This window comes from Nerophis lumbriciformis, linkage group LG33 (genome assembly GCF_033978685.3).
Source record: "Nerophis lumbriciformis linkage group LG33, RoL_Nlum_v2.1, whole genome shotgun sequence".
Classification (NCBI taxonomy): Eukaryota; Metazoa; Chordata; class Actinopteri; order Syngnathiformes; family Syngnathidae; genus Nerophis; species Nerophis lumbriciformis.
In genome coordinates this window covers 20,695,344-20,720,309 of record NC_084580.2, presented here as the reverse complement: position 1 = coordinate 20,720,309, position 24,966 = coordinate 20,695,344, and the positions used below count along the sequence as shown (strand labels likewise).

The 24,966-nt window shown below is 40.8% G+C and overlaps 1 protein-coding gene across 1 annotated transcript in view; it reads left to right on the top strand.

Moving 5' to 3' along the window:
- The first annotated feature begins 1,711 nt into the window (after positions 1-1,711).
- rnf2 (ring finger protein 2) overlaps positions 1,712-24,966 on the top strand; it is a 41,004-nt gene continuing 17,749 nt past the window's right edge. The window contains exons 1-6 of the mRNA XM_061928311.2: positions 1,712-1,872; positions 7,913-8,009; positions 10,609-10,769; positions 15,411-15,493; positions 16,978-17,110; positions 21,622-21,721. Coding sequence (XP_061784295.1) covers positions 7,923-8,009; positions 10,609-10,769; positions 15,411-15,493; positions 16,978-17,110; positions 21,622-21,721 — 564 coding nt within the window. The 5' untranslated portion in view covers positions 1,712-1,872; positions 7,913-7,922. The remainder of the gene's footprint in view (positions 1,873-7,912; positions 8,010-10,608; positions 10,770-15,410; positions 15,494-16,977; positions 17,111-21,621; positions 21,722-24,966) is intronic.

Here is a 24,966-nt window from a genome sequence, read left to right as displayed (position 1 = left end):
TAATAAGAATACAATTGTATGCAGAGGTGTACTTATAATATTAATAAGAATACAATTTTATGCAGAGGTGTACTTATAACAATAAGAATACAGTTTTATGCAGAGGTGCACTTATAATATTAATAGGGATACAATTTTATGCAGAGGTGTACTTATAATATTAATAATACAATTTTATGCAGAGGTGTACTTATAATATTAATAAGAATACAATTTTATGCAGAGGTGTACTTATAATAATAAGAATACAGTTTTATGCCGAGGTGTACTTATAATATTAAGAATACAATTTTGTGCAGAGGTGCACTTATAATATTAATAGGGATACCATTTTATGCAGAGGTGTACTTATAATATTAATAATACAATTTTATGCAGAGGTGTACTTATAATATTAATAAGAATACAATTTTATGCAGAGGTGTACTTATAATAATAAGAATACAGTTTTATGTTGAGGTGTACTTATATTAATAAGAATACAATTTTATGCAGAGGTGTGCTTATAATATTAATAAGAATACACTTTTATGCAGAGGTGTACTAATAATAATAATACAATTTTATGCAGAGGTGTACTTATAATAATAAGAATACAGTTTTATGCAGGGGTGTACTTATAATATTAATAATACAATTTTATGCAGAGGTGTACTTATAATATTAATAAGAATACACTTTTATGCAGAGGTGTACTTATAAAATTATTAAAAATACAATTTTATGCACAGATGTACTTATAATATTAATAGGGACACAATTTTATGCAGAGTTGTACTTATAATATTAATAAGAATACACTTTTATGCAGAGGTGTACTTATAGTATTATTAAGAATACAATTTTATGCAGAGGTATACTTATAATATTAATAGGGACACAATTTAATGCAGAGTTGTACTTATAATAATAAGAATACCATTTTATGCAGAGGTGTACTTATAATAATAAGAATACATTTTTATGCAGAGGTGTACTTATAATATTACAAAATACTTTTTTATATTTAGAGGTGTACTCATAATATTAATAAGGATACACTTGTATGCAGATGTGTACTTATAATATTAATAAGAATACACTTTTTGCAGAGGTGTACTTATAATAATAAGAATACAATTGTATGCAGAGGTGTACTTATGAAATTAATAGGGACACAATTTTATGCAGATGTGTACTTATAACATTAATAAGAATACAATTGTATGCAGATGTGTACTTATAATATTGATAAAAATACAATTTTATGCAGATCTGTACTTAAAATATTAATAAGAATACAACTGTATGCAGAGGTGTACTTATAACAATTGTAAAGACAAATTATACAATTTATAGTAGGCGGCCGACACAGAAAATAATGGAGAAAAATTGTATCACGGTAATAATTTTTCTTGATGATCTTGAAAAATATCAAATTGGTATCGATCAAATGCGTTCCGTGTTTGCTCGGTATCGAATCGACAGCGCAATTTGCGGAATCACCCACACTTACGCATCCAAAACAAATGTATTTTGAGAGGGCACAGCGCCCTCTGGTGGTATTCGAGCCGATGCGCCACAGCGCGACATTTGTTTTTCTCATTTCAGCAACAATTATCTTTATTTTTGCCTTCCTTTCATCTGCCAAAAAATAAATTGAAAATTTAGCGCGACGGAAAAACCGTCCACGACTTCGTAGGAACCATGAGCGACGTGCCCACACTCCAGTCCAGCAGGGGGCGGTAGAGCGCCTCACAGTGAGTTGGCCGGCGCCAGGAGACAATGAGGAGGCGGGGAGGAAGGAAGGAAGGCTCCTCGTCGGGCCGCCATATTGCCTTCACTGGAAGACTGTCGTGTCTGTCGAGTGATTTGTTGACTTCAAGACGGCATGTAAGTACACTAACCCTCCCGTCTAAACACTCATTTTAGCCTTTTGCGAGCGTCGTCGTGTCACCTATTTTCATGTCAAAATGTAGCTGTCGAAACGTAGACTTGTCGGCTGGCGGTTGACGGCGGTCGGACATTGTTGTTGTTTTCCAACGACGGCACTTTGCTAAATCCCACAACCACGATTATCGCTCTCATCTTAGTTTACCGCGTTCAACGTTATAGAATATAAATGTATATATTTCTAGACACAAGTAAATGCAACACCAAAAGGTTCGAGGACCGATTTGCCAGTTTGTCGTTAAAAAAATCGCGAACATTAAAGGGGAACATTATCACAATTTCAGAAGGGTTAAAACCATTAAAAATCAGTTTCCAGTGGCTTATTTTATTTTTCGAAGTTTTTAAAAAAAATTTACCCATCACGCAATATCCCTAAAAAAAGCTGCAAAGTGCCTGATTTTAACCACCCGTCCATTTTCCTGTGACGTCACATAGTGAAGCCAACACAAACAAACATGGCGGAAAGAACAGCAAGCTATAGCGACATTAGCTCGGATTTCAGCGGCTTAAGCGATTCAACAGATTACCGTATTTTCCGCACCATAAGGCGCCCTGGGTTAAAAGCCGCGCCTTCAATGAACGGCATATTTCAAAACTTTGTCCACCTATAAGCCGCCCGGTGTTGTAAGCCGCATCTAACTGCGCTAAAGGAATGTCAAAAAAACAGTCAGATAGGTCAGTCAAACTTTAATAATATATTAAAAACCAGCATTCTAACAACTCTGTTCACTCCCAAAATGTACGCAAATGTGCAATCACAAACATACGTATATCAACATGGACAGAGCTGCGTGAAAAAAGCCACCCGGCCTCTTCGCGTAAACTTAAACTTACCTTAACCACTCGCTCATCTTTTCTTCATCCATCCCTTCGAGTTAGCTTTTATGATGACGCCGGCTGGAAAGGTCTCTTTTGGCAAGGTCTTCCTTTTGAATATCACCATGGGTGGAAGTTTCTTGCCATTAGCATGGCAAGCTAGAACCACAGTGAAGGATGACTTCTCATTCCCTGTGGTGCGAATATTCACCGTACGTGCTCCCGTTGTATCCACAGTGCGGTTCACAGGAATATCAGTTGCTGTGAAATAGTAATCCGTGTGCGGATGGAGAGATTGCGTCTTTTCATGAACCGGATCCCTGACGCTTAGTAGGAGCCATTTTGTGGTCTTTACAGATGTAAACACACAAAGGAAATGAAACGTACGGTATATCCGCGCGCTTTTTCTTCTTCTACGCGGGCGGGTGGTTGCTTACAGTAGAAGAAGAAGCGCTTCCTGTTCTATGGGGGCGGGTGCTTACCTTGGCGGTTGCTTGCGTAGAAGAAGAAGCGCTTCCTGTTCTACCGGGAAAAAAGATGGCGGCTGTTTACCGAAGTTGCGAGATCGAAACTTTATGAAAATGAATCGTAATATTAATCCATATATAAAGCGCACCGGGTTAAAAGCCGCACTGTCAGCTTTTGAGTAAATTTGTGGTTTTTAGGTGCGGCTAATAGTGCGGAAAATACGGTACGCATGTATTGAAACGGATGGTTGTAGTGTGGAGGCAGGTAGCGAAAACGAAATTGAAGAAGAAACTGAAGCTATTGAGCCATATCGGTTTGAACCGTATGCAAGCGAAAACGACACGACAGCCAGCGACACGGGAGAAAGCGAGGACAAATTCAGCGATCGCCTTCTAACCAACGATTGGTATGTGTTTGTTTGGCATTAAAGGAAACTAACAACTATGAACTAGGTTTACAGCATATGAAATACATTTGGCAACAACATGCACTTTGAGAGTGCAGACAGCCCATTTCAGGCGCGCTAAGAACATATATTTTTCCACGATTTCAGCACTCAGGTTAACCATACTTAAATAGACACAAAATACTGCACTGTGGACTGGACTCTTACTGTTATGCTGGATCCACTATGGACTGTACTCTCACAATATTACCGTATTTTCCGCACCATAAGGCGCCCTGGGTTAAAAGCCGCGCCTTCAATGAACGGCATATTTCAAAACTTTGTCCACCTATAAGCCGCCCCGTGTTGTAAGCCGCATCTAACTGCGCTAAAGGAATGTCAAAAAAACAGTCAGATAGGTCAGTCAAACTTTAATAATATATTAAAAACCAGCATTCTAACAACTCTGTTCACTCCCAAAATGTACGCAAATGTGCAATCACAAACATACGTATATCAACATGGACAGAGCTGCGTGAAAAAAGCCACCCGGCCTCTTCGCGTAAACTTAAACTTACCTTAACCACTCGCTCATCTTTTCTTCATCCATCCCTTCGAGTTAGCTTTTATGATGACGCCAGCTGGAAAGGTCTCTTTTGGCAAGGTCTTCCTTTTGAATATCACCATGGGTGGAAGTTTCTGGCCATTAGCATGGCAAGCTAGAACCACAGTGAAGGATGACTTCTCATTCCCTGTGGTGCGAATATTCACCGTACGTGCTCCCGTTGTATCCACAGTGCGGTTCACAGGAATATCAGTTGCTGTGAAATAGTAATCCGTGTGCGGATGGAGAGATTGCGTCTTTTCATGAACCGGATCCCGGTCGCTTAGTAGGAGCCATTTTGTGGTCTTTACAGATGTAAACACACAAAGGAAATGAAACGTACGGTGATATCCGCGCTCTTTTTCTTCTTCTACGGGGGCGGGTGGTTGCTTACAGTAGAAGAAGAAGCGCTTCCTGTTCTATGGGGGCGGGTGCTTACCTTGGCGGTTGCTTGCGTAGAAGAAGAAGCGCTTCCTGTTCTACCGGGAAAAAAGATGGCGGCTGTTTACCGAAGTTGCGAGATCGAAACTTTATGAAAATGAATCGTAATATTAATCCATATATAAAGCGCACCGGGTTAAAAGCCGCACTGTCAGCTTTTGAGTAAATTTGTGGTTTTTAGGTGCGGCTAATAGTGCGGAAAATACGGTACGCATGTATTGAAACGGATGGTTGTAGTGTGGAGGCAGGTAGCGAAAACGAAATTGAAGAAGAAACTGAAGCTATTGAGCCATATCGGTTTGAACCGTATGCAAGCGAAACCGACGAAAACGACACGGGAGAAAGCGAGGACGAATTCGGCGATCGCCTTCTAACCAACGATTGGTATGTGTTTGTTTGGCATTAAAGGAAACTAACAACTATGAACTAGGTTTACAGCATATGAAATATATTTGGCAACAACATGCACTTTGAGAGTGCAGACAGCCCAGTTTTCATCAATTAATATATTCTGTAGACATACCCTCAGCCGCTCTCTTTTCCTCAAAGCTGATCTGTCCAGTCCAGTTGGAAATGCATCTACTTTGAGTGTCGCAGGATATCCACACATCCTTGCCATCTCTGTCGTAGCATAGCTTTCGTCGGGAAAGTGTGCGGAACAAACGTCCAATTTCTTGCCACTTTCGCATCTTTGGGCCACTGGTGCAACTTGAATCCGTCCCTGTTCGTGTTGTTACACCCTCCGACAACACACCGACAAAAGTGAGAAAATGGCGGATTGCTTCCCGATGTGACGTCATCGCTCCGAGAGCGAATAATAGAAAGGCGTTTAATTCGCCAAAATTCACCCATTTAGAGTTCGGAAATCGGTTGAAAAAAAAGGTCTTTTTTCTGCAACATCAAGGTATATATTGACGCTTAAATAGGTCTGTTGATAATGTTCCCCTTTAATCAATAGATTCCAATGAACATTTTACTCATTGTCAATATTTTGCTGGGGAATTTTGTTAAGTGTAAACTTGCCAAATATCGTCAGAACATTGTGGTGCGAGTACTTGTTTTAAGTTGCATTCAATTTGAGATAAACTAGGACAGGGCACACTTGTGTGCCGTGAGATACAGTCCCGTGTGCGATTATCTAATTTCACCTATTTGGGTTACAAATATTTTTTGCAAACCAGTAATTATAGTCTGCAAATGATGTGTTGTTGTTGAGTGTCGGTGCTGTCTAGAGCTCGGCAGAGTAACCGTGTAATACTCTTCCATATCAGTAGGTGGCAGTCGCTAGCTAATTGCTGTGTAGATGTCGGAAACAGCGGGAGGCAGTGTGCAGGTAAAAAGGTATCTAATGCTTAAACAAAAAATAAACAAAAGGTGAGTGCCCCTAAGAAAAGGCATTGAAGCTTCGAGAAGGCTGTGCAAAATTAAACTAAAACTGAACGGGCTACAAAGTAAACAAAAACAGAATGCTGGACTACAGCAAAGACTTACTGTGGAGCAGAGAAGGCGTCCACAAAGTACATCCGAACGTGACATGACAATCAACAATGTCCACACAAAGAAGGATAAAAACAACTGAAATATTCTTGATTGCTTAAACAAAGTAGATGCGGGAAATATCGCTCAACGGAAGACATAAAACTGCCACAGGAAAATACCAGAAAAAGAGAAAAAGCCACTAAAATAGGAGCGCAAGACATGAACTAAAACACTACACACGGAAAAACAGCAAAAAACTCAAAATAAGTCATGGCGTGATGTGACAGGTGGGGACAGTACACCTACTTTGAGACAAGAGCTATAGTGATGCATGCTTGGTTATGCTTCAAAGTCATATCCAACAATTGCGAGAACGACTTTTTATGGTCAACAGAGTTTTGTTTTTTAATGATTTCTGCTGGTGGTGTGCCTCCGGATTTTTTCAACGCAAAAAATGTGCCTTGGCTCAAAAAAGGTTGAAAAACACTGAACTAGGATATGTGTTCTACATCATCAGTATTCATGTATTATGGTGATGCAAACAATGCGGACACAGTTGAACTCTGAAAACCGTGGTCCGGTCGCTACACAGATTGCGTGACCAGTGGGGAATACTCACATACCTACTATTAGTCCTAATTTCTATAATCCTGAGAACCAGCGTATATGTAAATGATGAAAAAGAGAGGACCTAAGACGGAACCTTGAAGAACACCACTAGTATAGCTAAAGAAGTTGAACAAATGACTACTGACTGCATCTGAAGTAAACAAGCTACAGCGATACCTTACTTGCGTAAATCACATTGCGGAAAATAACTGCCAAAAAGGAGAGGATTTGAGGAACGCCTCAGTTATTTGAATCACAAGTTTGGACCCCAATGTTCTATGTTTGCTAGCAAGGTTAAAGTGTCATTGTAAGGATCTGCCAATGTGTTTCCACTTGTCCAAGCTCCTCTACACAACAAGAACCAACTATTAGTCTTATTTTGTATTATCCTGAGAACCAGGATGATGAAAAAGAGAGGACCTAAGACGGAACCTTGAGGAACACCACTAGTATAGCTAAAGAAGTTGAACAAATGACTACTGACTGCATCTGAAGTAAACAAGCTACAGCGATACCTTACTTGCGTAAATCACATTGCGTAAAATAACTGCCAAAAAGGAGAGGATTTGAGGAACGCCTCAGTTATGTGAATCACAACTTTGGACCCTAATGTCTATGTTTGCTAGCAAGGTTAAAGTGTCATTGTAAAGATCTGCCAATGTGTTTCCACTTGTCCAAGCTCCTCTACACAACAGGAACCAACTATTACCGGTAGTCTTATTTTGTATTGTCCTGACAACCGGCGTAAATGTAAATGATGAAAAAGAGAGGACCTAAAACGGAACCTTGAGGAACACCACTAGTATAACTAAAGAAGTTGAACAAATGACTACTGACTGCATCTGAAGTAAACAAGCGACAGCGATACCTTACTTGCGTAAATCACATTGCGGAAAATAACAGCTAAAAAGGAGAGGACTTAAAGGGGTGCCTTGAGGAACGCCTCGGTTATGTAAATCACAAGTTTGAACCCCAGTGTTCTACGTTTGCTCGCAAGGTCAAAATGTCAATGCAAGGATCTGCTAATGTGTTTCCGCTTGTCCAAGCTCCTCTACACAGCAGGAACACGATACTGTTTTTAGGAATTTGCTGCAAAAATGTTTGTCTCCCTGCTTATTTGAAAGTGTTTCCAGGTTGGTTCATAGGTCAAATGTTCCAAAACTATTTTTGTGTTTCAGCTTTACGGCGATGACTCAGACGGTTCAAACCAACGGGGTTCAACCCCTCAGTAAAACCTGGGAGTTGAGCCTCTATGAACTACAAAGAACTCCACAGGTAATTGTGTGTTCTTTTCTTCCTTTCCTTCACAACCTGTCCATGTTATTTCTTATTGGACCCAACCTTTGTAACCTTAACTACACAATTATTCATTCATTTGAAAACACGAGTATTTGTTGTACCACCAAAACTCAGTGTTGAATATAATTTAAAAGAACAACAGTAGTAACAAATAAACAAGAGGTAAACTAATAGTAACTACAACCAATTTAACTAACAATATAATAAAACCCAAAACAAGTGAAGTTGGCACGTTGTGTAAATGGTAAATAAAAACAGAATACAATGATTTGTATATCCTTTTCAAACTATATTCAATTGAATGGACTGCAAAGACAAGATACTTAACGTTCGAACTGGAAACCTTCGTTATATTTTGCAAATATTATCTCATTTGGAATTTGATGCCTGCAACATGTTTTAAAAAAAGCTGACAAAAGTGGCAAAAAAAGACTGAGAAAGTAGAGAAATGCTCTGGGTATTTGTTCTGTTGTGTTTATGTTGTGTTACGGTGCGGATGTTCTCCCGAAATGTGTTTGTCATTCTTGTTTGGTGTGGGTTCACAGTGTGGCGCATATTTGTAACAGTGTTAAAGTTGTTTATACGGCCACCCTCAGTGTGACCTGTATGGCTGTTGACCAAGTATGCCTTGCGTTATCATTAAACCAGTTAAAAGGTCGTACAACGTGTCAGCATTTTTTGACATCTTCGAGTAAAGACCATTGTTAAACCCGTCCAACGCTACATTATTATGTGACTGTGCCGGCACGCTGTTTATATGGAGGAAAAGCAGACGCCTGGACAGCATGCGGCTGTTAAAGGCCTACTGAAAGCCACTACTACCGACCACGCAGTCTGATAGTTCATATATCAATGATGAAATCTTAATATTACAACACATGCCAATACGGCCGGGTTAGCTTACTAAAGTGCAATTTTAAATTTTGCGCGAAATATCTTGCTGAAAACATCTCGGTATGATGACGCCTGCGCGTGACGTCACGGATTGTAGAGGACATTTTGGGACAGCATGGTGGCCAGCTATGAAGTCGTCTGTTTTCATCGCAAAATTCCACAGTATTCTGGACATCTGTGTTGGTGAATCTTTTGCAATTTGTTCAATGAACAATGGAGACAGCAAAGAAGAAAGCTGTAGGTGGGAAGCTGTGTATTGCGGCAGGTGTTGTGCCGGATAACGCACCCCCGCCGTAGAATGCACCCCTTGACTGTTGTGCCGGATAACACAGCCGGTGTTTCATTGTTTACATTCCTGAAAGATGACAGTCAAGCTTTACCATTGGCCTGTGGTGAACTGGGACAACAGAGACTCTTACCAGGAGGACTTTGAGTTGGATGCGCAGACGCGGTACCGTGAGTACGCATGCAGCTGCGGCTTCCAAACATTTGATCGCTTGCCCGTACGTGCGTGCCGCTTTGTGCATTTCACGTACGTAACTTTGGGGAAATATATGTGCTGTATGAACTTTGGGGAGGTGAACGGTACTTTGGGCTGTGGGATTGAGTGTGTTGTGCAGGTGTTTGAGTTGTATTGGCGGGTTATATGGACGGGAGACGGGAGGTGTTTGTTATGCGGGATTAATTTGTGGCATATTAAATATAAGCCTGGTTGTGTTGTGGCTAATAGAGTATATATATGTCTTGTGTTTGTTTACTGTTTTAGTCATTCCCAGCTGAATATCAGGTCCCACCTGCCTCTCACTGCCCTCTAGTCCTTCACTCTCACTTTACTCATCCACAAATCTTTCATCCTCGCTCAAATTAATGGGGAAATCGTCGCTTTCTCAGTCTGAATCGCTCTCGCTGCTGGTGGCCATGATTGTAAACAACGTGCAGATGTGAGGAGCTCCACAACCTGTGACGTCACGCTACTCGTCTGCTACTTCCGGTACAGGCAAGGCTTTTTTTATCAGCGACCAAAAGTTGCGAACTTTATCGTCGATGTTCCCTACTAAATCCTTTCAGCAAAAATATGGCAATATCGCGAAATGATCAAGTATGACACATAGAATGGACCTGCTATCCCCGTTTAAATAAGAAAATCGCATTTCAGTAGGCCTTTAAGGGGTGAAGGTTTCAGGTGAGAGAGGACGTTAAAGGCAGTGTCTTTAAGGCACGCCCCCAATATTGTTTTCCGGGTGGAAATCGGGAGAAATTCGGGGCAATGGTTGTACCGGGAGATTTTCGGGAGGGGCACTGAAATCCGGGAGTCTCCCGGGAAAACAACAACACCTGCTGTGAGCGAACTCGTCCGAAAGATGGCACCATAGCACAAACAATAACACAATATTTCTGTGTCTCCGCTTGGGCTTAATGAAAATGATTGAACACAAAACGTAATGGCCTCTGGCGAAGAGAAATAATTTTTTATTAGCCGCAGGGTTCAAGGCGTATGGGGGAAAAAAGTAGCGGCTTATAGTCCGGAATTTACGATACACACACTACACAAATCAACTTCCATGGCGTGGTCTTAATTAATGACTATTTTCTGATAAATAATATGTGGAACATTGCCAGTAAGTCATACTGTAAATTATTTATGCTGATCAGCATGTTGTTGTTTTTTTAATGGCTACAGGAAGCGATCACAGATGGGCTGGAGATCGCCGTTTCACCGAGATCATTGCACAGTGAACTCATGTGTCCCATCTGTCTGGACATGCTGAAGAACACCATGACAACCAAAGAATGCCTGCACCGTTTCTGTGCCGATTGCATCATCACAGCTCTAAGATCAGGGTGAGTTTTTGGTTTGTTGGGGAATTGTTGACCGAACACGAGGCGTGCAATTGAATGATGGACAGGGCTAATGTGTTCTTAAAAGACACATAACCGCTATCAGGAGGACACAATTCTTTCTGGGTGGTACGCGGTCAAATACTTACTTCCATTAGTCCAATTCAAATTTATGTACTGTATTTTCCGCACTATAAGGCGCACCGGATTATAAGGCGCACCTTCAATGAATGGCCTATTTTAAAACTTTATTTATTCTACACATTTATATATATATATATGTATTACATATATAATATTAGTTACTCAGAAGGTGAGATAACTCCTGGAAATTACTGGCTTTTAATGGCCAAAGGTATACGTGTGTGTGTGTCCAAGTTAAAGGCTGTCTTCTTCTAATATCCATCCATCCATCCATTTTCTACCGCTTATTCCCTTTGGGGTCGCTGGAGCCTATTTCAGCTACAATCGGGCAGAAGGCGGGGTACACCCTGGACAAGTCGCCACCTCATCGCAGGGCCTAATATATTTATTACAATCTTTGGCAAGCTAGGTAATGTTTGCTGTGGTCTGGAACAACATGGCACACAAACAGAAATGCAGCCAATATTACAAACAGATAATGTTTCATGAGACCGCCCTGAGATCGGTAGGTTGTGAGTCATACCAAAGACTATAAAAATGGGACCCGTTACCTCCCTGCTTGGCACTCAGCATCAAGGGTTGGAATTGGGGGTTAAATCACCAAAAATTATTCCCGGGCACGGCACCGCTGCTACCCACTGCTCCCCTCACCCCCCAGGGGGTGAACAAGGGGATGGGTCAAATGCAGAGGACAAATGTCGCCACACCTTGTGTGTGTGTGTGACAATCATTGGTACTTTACTTTACATGCAAAACTAAATTATTTACAAAGAGGATAAAAGTAAAGGATATGAAATGAGCTCAATATACCTACAAATGAGGCATAATGATGCAATATGTACATACAGCTAGCCTAATTAGCATGTTAGCATCGATTAGCTTGCAGTCATGCACTGACCAAATATGCCTGATTAGCACTCCCAACAAGTCAATAACATCAACAAAGCTCATCTTTGAGCATTCACGCACAGCATAAAACTTTTGGTGGACAAAATGAGACAAAGGAGTGGAAGATTTTACATGTATACAGACTGTTGTGTCACAGTCCACACTATGGTGAGTTCAAGAACCGCTCAAATTAGTAGGACAAAACGATGTTCATCAGTGAAGCATACACACAAACATATTAAACCGTGGGCTTTCTAACAAAAACATACTAAAATAAACAAAAAAATGTTTCCCCCATTCTTTTTCCATTTTCAATCCTTTTTTTAAAATGCTCCAGGGAGCCACTAAAGCGGCACTTAAGAGCCGCGAGTTGCTGACCCCCAGTATAGTTAATTGTTTTTGTTGTGCCCTAAAAAGTGTTAATACTGTAAGTATTGTACTGACGACTCACCAGCTGTTTGACTGTAATGTGCATCTTAGTTGTACTTTCGCTAAGTAAAATCGCTAATGCTCAGCATATATGTCTTAAAGGACACATATGTATCTTTTTCCATTTCAAGTTTTTGTGGGTTTTTTTTAATGATAAAAACAGGCGCGTCCCGTTAATGCACAGGTGTCAAACTCAAGGCCCAGGGACCAGATGTGACCCGCCACTTCATTTTATTTGGCCCTCGAAAGCCTGGAAATATGTATCAATAAAGTACTGTACCCTTTCCTACTAAATGTATTCTATCTTACTATTTTGAGAGAAAAAAAAATATGTACTCAAGTAAAAAAATGATGTTAACTTGAATATTGTCTAATTATGTAACAATATATTATCAAACATTCAAACCATTTTCTAAATAAAAAATAAATACTAATAATAATTATTTCAAAGCAAGTTATCCATCAAATTGTGCAATGTCAAAGTCGCAATAGATTTCATGGTAAAAGTTTGAAATTTACCGTTGTTATTACAGCATTGTTCTACTTTTTTTACTGTAATAAACTGGTGACGTTTTGGCATTTACAGTACCGTATTTTCCGCACCATAAGGCGCCCTGGGTTATAAGCCGCGTCTTCAATGAACGGCATATTTCAAAACTTTGTCCACCTATAAGCCGCCCCGTGTTATAAGCCGCATCTAACTGCGCTAAAGGAATGTCAAAAAAACAGTCAGATAGGTCAGTCAAACTTTAATAATATATTAAAAACCAGCATGATGTGGGCGCGCATGGAGTCGTATATCAACATGGACGGAGCTGCGTGAAAAAAGCCACCCGGCCTCTTCGCGTAAACTTACCTTAACCACTCGCTCATCTTTTCTTCATCCATCCATCCTTTCGAGTTAGCTTTTATGATGACGCCGGCTGGAAAGGTCTCTTTTGGCAAGGTCTTCCTTTTGAATATCACCATGGGTGGAAGTTTCTGGCCATTAGCATGGCAAGCTAGAACCACAGTGAAGGATGACTTCTCATTCCCTGTGGTGCGAATATTCACCGTACGTGCTCCCGTTGTATCCACAGTGCGGTTCACAGGAATATCAAAAGTCAGTGGAACCTCGTCCATGTTGATAATGTTCTCTGGCCGGATCTTTTTTTCAGCTATCTTGTTTTTACAATATGCACGGAAAGTAGCCAGCTTTTCTTGAAAGTCTTTAGGCAGTTGCTGTGAAATAGTAGTCCGTGTGCGGATGGAGAGATTGCGTCTTTTCATGAACCGGATCCCTGTCGCTTAGTAGGAGCCATTTTGTGGTCTTTACAGATGTAAACACACAGGAAATGAAACGTAATATCCGCGCGCTTTTTCTTCTTCTACGCGGGCGGGTGGTTGCTTACAGTAGAAGAAGAAGCGCTTCCTGTTCTATGGGGGCGGGTGCTTACCTTGGCGGTTGCTTGCGTAGAAGAAGAAGCACTTCCTCTTCTACGGGGAAAAAAGATGGCGGCTGTTTACCGTAGTTGCGAGACCGAAACTTTATGAAAATGAATCTTAATATTAATCCATATATAAAGCGCACCGGGTTAAAAGCCGCACTGTCAGCTTTTGAGTAAATTTGTTGTTTTTAGGTGCGGCTAATAGTGCGGAAAATACGGTAATACATTGAAAAATCTACAGTTGTTGATTTGCGGTAAAAAAAACAAACAAACTGGCAGCTCAGGTGCCAAAATTTTTACTGTAAAATTGCAGGATTTTTTATTTACAGTAAAAAAAACAAATGTAAATTTTACAGTAAAATTCTGGCAACTGAGCTCCCTTTTTTACCATAAAACCAGCAATACTGTGTTTCCATTTACAGTAATGTACACTACATTTTGAGGTGAAATTATTGCAACTTACCATATTTAGTTATTAAAAATCTACTAATAAAATGCATAAAGAAATTGTGTGATAATAGTATTCACTGTTGGAAGCGGCCAAACATAACTGCGATGTGGCCCTCAGTGAAAACGACTTTGACACCTCTGCGTTAATGTATATATTGCTTCAAGTATCAATAGGTCTGTTTAATGCAGACCTGGGCAAATTACGGCCCGGGGGCCACATGCAGCCCATAAGCTTTTCAGTCTGGCCCGCCGGACATTCCCAAATAATTTTTTTAGATCTTCAAGATGGAAAGTGTAGCCGCCATTATGATGTGCAGTGATGTTTTCTAATGACCGGAAGTCGTCAACTATACTAAGTCTTTCAATGCTTGGAATCTGCGCTTATGGATGATATACCAGTTACTATGGTCATCTAATTAGTTACAATGGTCATCTAATTAGTTGCTATGGTAATCGACGTCACAGCAGCTCAGACGAGGCACCAAGCAGTGTGGGCGGGAAGCGTTTCCACAGACACAGAAGGAGCTTTTCACAACAAAGTTCTAAAGCTTTGTGATGTATCAGATTGTAGGTGGGTTTATTTTGTACCCTTCGCGTTCATATTTCACTGTTTGTTGCATTTTTGATTGTAAAATATGTCGATCGAAAGGGGGTGTGACATTCATATTTTGTCAATATTCAATGTTTTATCCTTAATAGAAAAATGTAAAATTCCATGATGTTTTTTAAGGCGGTCTGTCATAACGTTTTTAGCATTCAATCAGACATTATTGTGAGGTTTTGTATTAGTGTCCCTAAAAATAGATATACCGGCCCCCAGACACATTTTTATCTCTAAATGTGGCCCCCGGGTCAAATAATTGCCCAGGCCTGGTTTAATGTGTACTATTGAATATCCTAGTTGCTAAGACAGTAATGAGTTTACAGAAGTTTTAATTGGGGAATGTCGTTTTAACGGAAAAAGATGTTGATGTCTCTTGTTTTCACGTTAGCATTTAAACTGAATTATATTTACATAGTGTTTTTTCTCTCATGTTACATGGAGAAACCCATTATCTACATTTAAGTGTGGGTGGCACTGGGAGAAAGGTAGGTGAAGTGTCTTGCCCAAGGACACAACGGCAATTACTAGGATGGCGGAAGCCGGACTCGAACCGGGAACTCTCTAGTTTCCGGCCGGCCGCTGAGCCAAGTTTGGTGTTAAACAGAGACTGCTGTCTTTTTGCATTGTTATTTTATGAACACAGCCACATTTGCCATTCGTTGGGTGAATTGTTTGATTTAATCTGCTTCGTTTTTATTCCAGCAATAAAGAATGTCCTACGTGCCGTAAGAAGTTGGTTTCAAAGAGGTCGCTGCGCCCGGACCCTAATTTCGACGCCCTGATAAGTGAGTTTTTTCTATCTATCTATCTATCTATCTATCTATCCATCTATCTATCTATCTATCTATCTATCTATCTATCTATCTATCTATCTATCTATCTATCTATCTATCTATCTATCTATCTATCTATCTATCTATCTATCGCTGTGTGTATATATGTGCATACAAATGTGTATATACACATATATATGCATACATACAAATGTGTATATACACATATATATGCATACATACATATGTGTATACACACATTAGGAGTGTAACGGTACGTGTATTTGTATTGAACCGTTTCGGTACGAGGGTTTCGGTTCGGTTCGGAGGTGTACCGAACGAGTTTCCACACGAACATATTAAGTAGCTGCCCAAGCTAAAGTCTTAACAAGCTCCTCCGCTTCTTCTGCCTCTGTCTCTGTCAGTCCTCTACACAGCACCCAGCATTGTGCCAACCACACAACCATCTGATTGGTTACACACGAGCGTATTCAGAGCGCACATAGTCAGATAGGTGTTTAGCAGGTAAGCATCAGGCAGCGGACTCTCCCCAAATTATAATAAACACCTCCCAGTCAACTATTAGTAACATCACTATGAGCCCCTTGACCTTCTAGAAACAAACGGCAGCTCAGCTCGCTCACAATCCTGGCTTGAGGTGAAGGCTAATTAGCTTTTAGCGTAATGTTAGCTCATTTTGCGGTGTGTGTTTGTGTTACGGACAGCAAAGCCCTGTCTGTTATTTCACTTTACCCTTTTTCTGTGTTGATTGAGCTGTGTTGAAGCAGCAAAAAAGGACATTATGTTAAATGAAGAGTTTCTGTCTCTGATAGTTGATATAATAATGTAAGTGCATCATTAAGCCTACATGAACTCCATGGTGTTCAGGGATGAATAGTCTCTCCTATTGCTATTGTACTATTTTTTCAGCTATAGTTACATTAATCATTAGTAATGCAGCAGCCTAGTTTTGAATGGTAGGGTGCCTGCTATCACATGTTGATAAAAATATAACATTTACATAATAAAAATCAACTACAACTAAATGCTGTAATAAATTAAGCATGATGAGTTGACTTGAAACTGTTTAACGTTGCACTTTTTATATGTAGAAGAAAAGTTTTGTCATTTTATTTAATCTGAGCAACAACTTGGGGCAGTTTAATGTGGATTAACGTGGGCAGAATTATTATAGTGTTCCCAATGTTAAAAGGATAAAGCCATTGTTTACAAATTTGGTAAATAAATAACCAAAAAAATGTATATTTTGTTGTTTTCTTACTGTACCGAAAATGAACCGAACCGTGACCTCTAAACCGAGGTACGTACCGAACCGACATTTTTGTGTACCGGTGCACACCAAATATACATATATATGCATACATACATATATGTGTATGTATATATATGTGTGTGTGTGTGTGTGTATATATATATAATATTTTCACTGCTGTAAAAGAGGAAAATAATAATTTGTTGTGATTTGTCCCTTCTAGGTAAAATTTACCCCAGTCGGGATGAGTACGAAGCACACCAGGAAAGAGTGTTGGCCCGCATTAGCAAACACAACAACCAACAAGCTCTGTCCCACAGCATAGAAGAAGGCTTGAAGATACAAGCAATGACCAGGTACACAAACTGGTGACATCATCAAATGTGAATCGAGATTGTCTTTCTTTGGAGATCTAAATTCTCTGAGATTATTCCCCCCCCCCCACACCATGTTCATGTATCGAGACTGCATCCTGATTTTATACCCAGCTGATTATTGCTGGCCATCATGATGCCTTCTGGCGAGACATGCTCCCCATTGGAATTCATGCACCCTGTGCGTCTGCGAGGGCTGGGGCGATAAAACGATATCAATATATATCGCGATAGACACATAATCAATATGTATATAAAATGCGTCCGATAAAATATTTTATATATTTTTTTTGGTCGGAAGAAACCATAAATTCTGAAGCAAGACTCGTTTTATGAAGTCAGTCGCGCTTTGGGGAAACAGGACGTGTCACTGAGCAATGGGAGGGACACGCTAACAGCCAATCAACTACCGAGTGTAACACCTTGCCTGCTGTTCGCCTCCCAAATCGTAGTCGAGGAGTGCAGGGGAGATGTTTTTTTCGTCTGGGGTAACACCCTTCACTTGGGTTTGCTAAGCTCCGTGTCGGAATGACAAGGCCGTCGATTCGGGACAATTTGGTTGCTTTATTCTTATTTCTGCAGAACACAAGCGGACACATTCGCCACAGCTCTCTTCATTCGCCCAACACACTGCCATTCTTAAAGGAGCACACACTCATTTTTGGGGGGGATTGGAAGAAAACGAAAGTTAGGAAGCATGGTTGGTGCTCTGGTACCCGAACAAAACCGGAAGTGATCATTGATCAGTGGGAGGGTAATTGCAGGTAATTGTATCAACTACCAACTTTGGCTGCGCCGTCTTTCTGTTTCGCTGAGAATTCTCTGCATGGAGTGGTAAGTTGGAAATGTGATTACTGTATTTATTGGCAGGCGTCGATAAGTCACAAAAAAAAATCAATTTTCAATACAAGAAACGTACAGGCCACAATTTTGTACACACCGTATCATTCACAGCTGATGGTCCCAACCCCATTGATAAAGCAAGAAATTATTCTTTCTGGGTGTTGTTGATAAATGGCTTTCGCTTTGCATAGGAGAGTTTTAACTTTCAGATGTAGCGACGAACTGTAGTTACTGACAGTGGTTTTCTGAGGTATTCTTGAGCCCATGTGGTGATATCCTTTACACACTAATATCGGATTTTGGTGCAGTACTGCTCGAGGGATCAAAGGTCACGGGCGTTCAATGTTACGTGCAGTAATTTCTCCAGATTCTCTGAACCTTCTGATGATATTACAGACCTTAGATCAGGGGTGCCCACACTTTTCAGCAGGCGAGCTACTTTTTAAATGACCGAGTCGAAGGGATCTACCTCATTCATATATATAATTTATATTTATTTATTTATGAAAGAGACATTTTTGTTAACAAGTTAAAAGGTGTTTAGTGATAATACGAGCATGTTTAACACATACAGATTCCTTTCTTTCCTGAAGACAAGAATATAAGTTGGTGTATTACCTGATTCTGATGACTTGCATTGATAGGAATCAGACAGTAGTGATGATAACATCCACATTTTTGAATGGAGGAGAAAAAAAGTCCTCCTTTCTGTCCAATACCACATGAAAGTGGTTGGTTTTTGGCATCTTATTTGTCCAGCTTCCATACTCCTTTTTATACACTTTACAAGAAATACATTGGCGGCAAACTCTGTGGCTTGCGGGCTTGTGCACGCCGGCTTTTTGAGACTCTTATTTTGTTAGCGCAGGCAGGATAGAGCAGCGCTTTTATTGTGAAGACAGGAACTATGTGGTCAGTCTTCAGGCTTTTGACAGGAGGTGTGGTTGAAATAAAAACGGTTTTTCGCCTCCCTGACGGTCTTTTTTTTTTTTTCCCTTCACACTGAGCTCGCAGCAGCCAGCGTCATCTCACAAGACCCTCGGGTGCCGTGAATGTCAATCAAGTGACGTCATAGTGAAGATTTCTGATAGGGATGTCCCGATCCGATATTGATATCGGAAATCAGTCCGATATTAGCCAAAAAAGTGAATATCGGATTTTATCGGACTGAATCTAAAAACTCCGATATAAGCGCTCCGATATAAGCTGTCCATTTACCGCTGCAGCATGTCGATAATAGGTGACTCTGGTTTGATCACACTCCAACACAGTAGGTAACGGCAATGCCCCTAAATTAACGTTGGTGCCGGCCGCGGAAGAAGAGCGTCTCTGATCCAGCATGCACAGCCCACGTGATCACAACAACGACAACGCGTGTGCTTGCAGCAAAGTGTAGTGATGTCGGCAGTGTGGAAGCATTTTAACCTAAACTCGGACAAAGACGTTGCCGCTAAACGCAACATTTGTCAGGCGCAAGTGTCCCGTGGAGGGACAGAACCGGGAAGGTTCAATACAAGCAACCTCATCGCACATTTGAAAAAACACCACAAAAAAAGAACATAAGGATTTTCGCGAGAGCAGCAAGGCGAAGCAACAAACCTCTGGCTCGCTTCAGCAACCCACGCTGGCCGAAAGTTTTGCAAGACGTGACAAACTACCACGGGACAGCAAAAAGGCAATGGCCACAACAGAAAAGATAGCCCAGTTTATTGTGCTTGATGACCAGCGCCTGTCGGTGGTGAGTAATGTCGGGTTTAAACGCTTAATGGAGCACCTCGAACCTCGCTACTAGGGCTGCAGCTAACGATTATTTTTCTATCGATTAATCTATAGATTATTTTTTTCGATTAATCGGTTAATCTGTAGATTATTTTTTCGATTAATCTATAGATTATTTTTCCTTTTACCGATTATTTTTTTAATTTAAAATGAAGAGGAAAAAATAAGTGTAGGCCAGTTTTTTCAAAAGGCATGGCTTTTATTTACAAAAAAAAAAAGTATGGCCACTCAGTCAACATTGACAACAACATGACAAAATATTCTGTAACAATGTAAACATTTAAAACTTTTAACATTTAACAAAATTCAAAGTAGCTTATTTGCTTTTTAATGTGCAAATATAAAAGTAAACATCCAGTGCGAATCTTAATATTCTGCAATAATATAAGCATTTCAAAAGTAAAAGTATTGCTTATTTTGCTTTAAAATGTGCAAAAATAAAGATAAACATCCAATACAAAAAAGTGCAAAACGGAAATATTCTGTAACAACAGTGTAAACATTTCAACAAAAGTAAAAGTATTGCTTATTTGCTAAAATGTGCAAAAATAAGGCTAAACATCCAATACAAAAAAGTACAGTGTAAACATTTCAACAAAAGTAAAAGTATTGCTTATTTTGCTTAATAACACAACAATGATAGTATGATTAAAGTGAAAGTTAATTGTTCGTTTGTACATAGCATATGTAACTGTTAATGTTGTAAAAGGTATTTGCACAACTAATTAACGTTAGCGTTTGTGACACGTCTTGTGCCGTGGGGTTCTTTCAGGACCGACAGACTGAACGCCAGACGGCTTTGTCAGGTTTACAATCTTTTAATTTTACACAAAGTCTTTTCTCTTCCAACTCTTTTCTCTTTCTTTCCTCGCTTTTCGGCTCTTCTTCCTCGCTCGCTCGTCGTCCCCTGTCTCTGGCTCTCCTCCTCTCTCGCTCCACGTCAGCTTCACTTTGGCTCCTTCCAGTCTCTCTTCCCTCTCTCTCTGCTGCTCCCCTTTTCTTCAGCGAGAGGAGATTGGATGATCGTGCCCAGGTGCGCGGATCGCGCACCTGGGCACGATTGCGGCGTCGCTCCCGGCGCGCCCCGCCTTGCCGCTCGCTCGCCGCCGCCGCCTCTCCACAGCGTTAAAGAGGAGCGCGTCTTTGTAAACACTGATCAGGCACGCCAAACGCGCCTCTCAGAGCGAAACGGTGCTTTAGTTTATGAATTTACAACACAGATACAAATGACACATTCATGTTTTTGTGTAATAATGACAACGTATACGCACACGGACGATTGACTAGTTGATGGTGATGGCAAGAACGCTGTCGGGTGTTTTCTTTTCAAATGTTCGTTCATAGCCGTTGTGCTGCTATGATAGGCCATTTCCGCTCGACACAGTGTGCATACAACAACATTATTAGGCCATTTATTGAAATACTCCCACACTTTTGACGACTTTTGGCGTGCTTTTTTCCCCTCGCTCGCATCGTCTGCTTTGCGCTCCGCCATGACAGTAGTGTGACGTAAATATGCGACGCGCCGACGCACAAAAACGGCGTCGACGTATTTACGTAACCGATGACGTCGACTACGTCGACGCGTCGTTTCAGCCTTACTGTACATATCACCCAACCCTAGCATCTGCGCATGCGTATATGATAAATGTAATTGCCTATTTTTCATGTGAGCGGAATCGTCACAATAAGTGACAAAAATATTTTTTATATCGTAATTAAATGTACAAATGTCGTAGGACCCCCGCGCCCACCGGTTAGCAAGCCCTCTTTTACATGGTCAAGTGTTCATATGTGTTGTTGGTGTACCGCGAAGAACTGAACAAGTTAGCGGACACTCGGCTCAACCAATCCCATTTCTTTGTGGTCAGATTACAGCGCGGCAAAAGGCAAACGGTGGAGAACGGCAGCGGCGTGGAGGACAACGGAGACTCTTCTCACTGCAGCAATGCGTCTGTCCACAGCAATCAGGTAAGGCAGCACATCCCGTTTCATTCCCACAGGTCATTTTAATTTTCAGTCCGTGCAATTTGCTTCTGTTTTTTACGACTGTTATATATTTAAGACATTGCAATGTTGTAGGAGCGTACAAGTAGACGTACATCGGTACTAGGGGTGTCCGATAAAATTGGACGGCCTATAAATGCTTTAACATACCTGCCAACTACCGTATTTTCCGCACCATAAGGCGCCCTGGGTTAAAAGCCGCGCCTTCAATGAACGGCATATTTCAAAACTTTGTCCACCTATAAGCCGCCCGGTGTTGTAAGCCGCATCTAACTGCGCTAAAGGAATGTCAAAAAAACAGTCAGATAGGTCAGTCAAACTTTAATAATATATTAAAAACCAGCGTTCTAACAACTCTGTTCACTCCCAAAATGTACGCAAATGTGCAATCACAAACATACGTATATCAACATGGACAGAGCTGCGTGAAAAAAGCCACCCGGCCTCTTCGCGTAAACTTAAACTTACCTTAACCACTCGCTCATCTTTTCTTCATCCATCCCTTCGAGTTAGCTTTTATGATGACGCCGGCTGGAAAGGTCTCTTTTGGCAAGGTCTTCCTTTTGAATATCACCATGGGTGGAAGTTTCTGGCCATTAGCATGGCAAGCTAGAACCACAGTGAAGGATGACTTCTCATTCCCTGTGGTGCGAATATTCACCGTACGTGCTCCCGTTCCACAGTGCGGTTCACAGGAATATCAGTTGCTGTGAAATAGTAATCCGTGTGTGGATGGAGAGATTGCGTCTTTTCATGAACCGGATCCCTGTCGTTTAGTAGGAGCCATTTTGTGGTCTTTACAGATGTAAACACACAAAGGAAATGAAACGTACGGTGATATCCGCGCGCTTTTTCTCTTCTACGCGGGCGGGTGGTTGCTTACAGTAGAAGAAGAAGCGCTTCCTGTTCTATGGGGGCGGGTGCTTACCTTGGCGGTTGCTTGCGTAGAAGAAGAAGCGCTTCCTGTTCTACCCGGAAAAAAGATGGCGGCTGTTTACCGAAGTTGCGAGACCGAAACTTTATGAAAATGAATCTTAATATTTATCCATATATAAAGCGCACCGGGTTAAAAGCCGCACTGTCAGCTTTTGAGTAAATTTGTGGTTTTTAGGTGCGGCTAATAGTGCGGAAAATACGGTACTCCGGTTTTCCCGTAATTAGTACGGTTTTCATCAACCTATTCCGGGTTATGGTTGCAGGGATAAAAAATACGTTTTTTCATTAATTAAAAAAAAATATTTAAAAAAAAGTTTTATTCACGAAATCGCGTAACAACAATGACAATCGACACTGCTTCCCGTAACTTCCTATCGAGCCATTCCGAATGCCATGCGCGAGGCTATTTATAGCACCAGTTGCCATTGTTTCCAAACGAGCGAACGATCATGGAATCAGCCGGAGAAAAATCGCAAACGAGTCTTAAACCGAAAAGAAAACTGCAGTCATTCCGTGAAGAATATTCAAAAGCCTATCGGGGAATAATTATCCGTTCCAAAAAGGGTGAAAACTACGCGAATTGCACCTTGTGCAGACAAGATTTTTCGATCGGACACGGAGGAATTAGCGATGTAAAAGACCACGTTGGGACCCCTGGACCCTGGCTACTAGGTTTTTCTGATTTCAAAAGTTGGCAGGTATGCTTTAAAATGTAATATCGGAAATTATCGGTATCTGTTTCAAAATTATCGGTTTCAAAAAGTAAAATGTATGACTTTTTAAAACGCCGCTGTGTACACGGACTTAGAGAAAGTTATAGAGCACCAATAAACCTTAAAGGCACCTCCTTTGCGTGCCGGCCCGGGCACATATCTACGTGTTTTCACACACACAAGTGAATGCAATGCATACTTGGTCAACAGCCATACAGGTCACACTGAGGGTGGCCGTATAAACAAGTTTAACACTGTTACAATTATGCGCCACACTGTGAACCCACACCAAACAAGAATGACAAACCCATTTCGGGAGAACATCCGCATCGTAACACAACATAAACACAACAGAACAAATACCCAGAATCCCTTGCAGCACTAACTCTTCCGGGACGCTACAATAACATCTACGGCTTTTGGAGCTCAGTGTGCAACTGCACACACAACAAGAAGGAGACGAAGCAGAAGAACGAAGAAGAGACATGGCGACGACGAGTAAGAAGAAATACGCTTGCAAGTTCCCCCCGCCGACCCAACCTCCTCATGCATGTCCCAAATTCCAAGCTGCTGTTTTGGGGCATGTTAAAAAAGAATCATGCACTTTGTGACTTCAATAATAAATATGGCAGTGCCATGTTGGCATTTTTTTGGAAAACCTTGTTACATTGTTTAATGCATCCAGCAGGGCATCACAACAAAATTAGGCATAATAATGTGTTAATTCCACGACTGTATATATCGGTATCGGTTAATATCGGAATCGGTAATTAAGAGTTGGACAATATCGGGATATCGGCAGAAAAGCCATTATCGGACATCTCTAATCGGTACCTTAACTCGTACAAACTTCCATGACTGAGCTCCTAACTAGAAACACTTGTATCTCAAATCAACCTTAAAATGAATTAACACACAAAACAGCACAATGCTGACATGTAATGATACGTTTTAGACAAGAAATATAGTTTGAATAATAATACAATAGCATGTATTAACGACGACATGTCGTGATGATGTACAGCACGTACCTTCCAACAGCTTTGCCGTCAAACACACCATCAGCAGTTTCTCCATATTTCCATGGCTATTCAATGCAACTGAAACCCTCCATTCCCTTCCCTCTCCAAAACTATCAGAAATGATCTCTTGATGATTGTAAAATGTTAAAATACATATTTTAAAGTTGACCATTACCACAAATTTTTTTTCTTTCAAATACTGTCAAAAATAAACTTAATATTGTGCCGGTCACAACATTAGGTACACCTGCGCCCTCTAGTATGGGACCATGGCAAGAGCAGCATAAAAAAAGCTGCATTTATTTCCCTGTATGGTGCACAACAATGTTATTGTGTGCATAAGGGATGGGTGCCGAATTTAGTACTTTTATTTCATTGGTACCACCGGGCATGGATTAACGTAATATTATTTCCTTTAGTTGCGGACTAATTAAACAATCGGTCAAGCAGCACTCACGGCGAACACAGCCGAACTCCCTCTTAAGTAATTTTGACAACAGCAACAAAGTAAGTAACGCTCCATCAAGTAAGGCTCCGC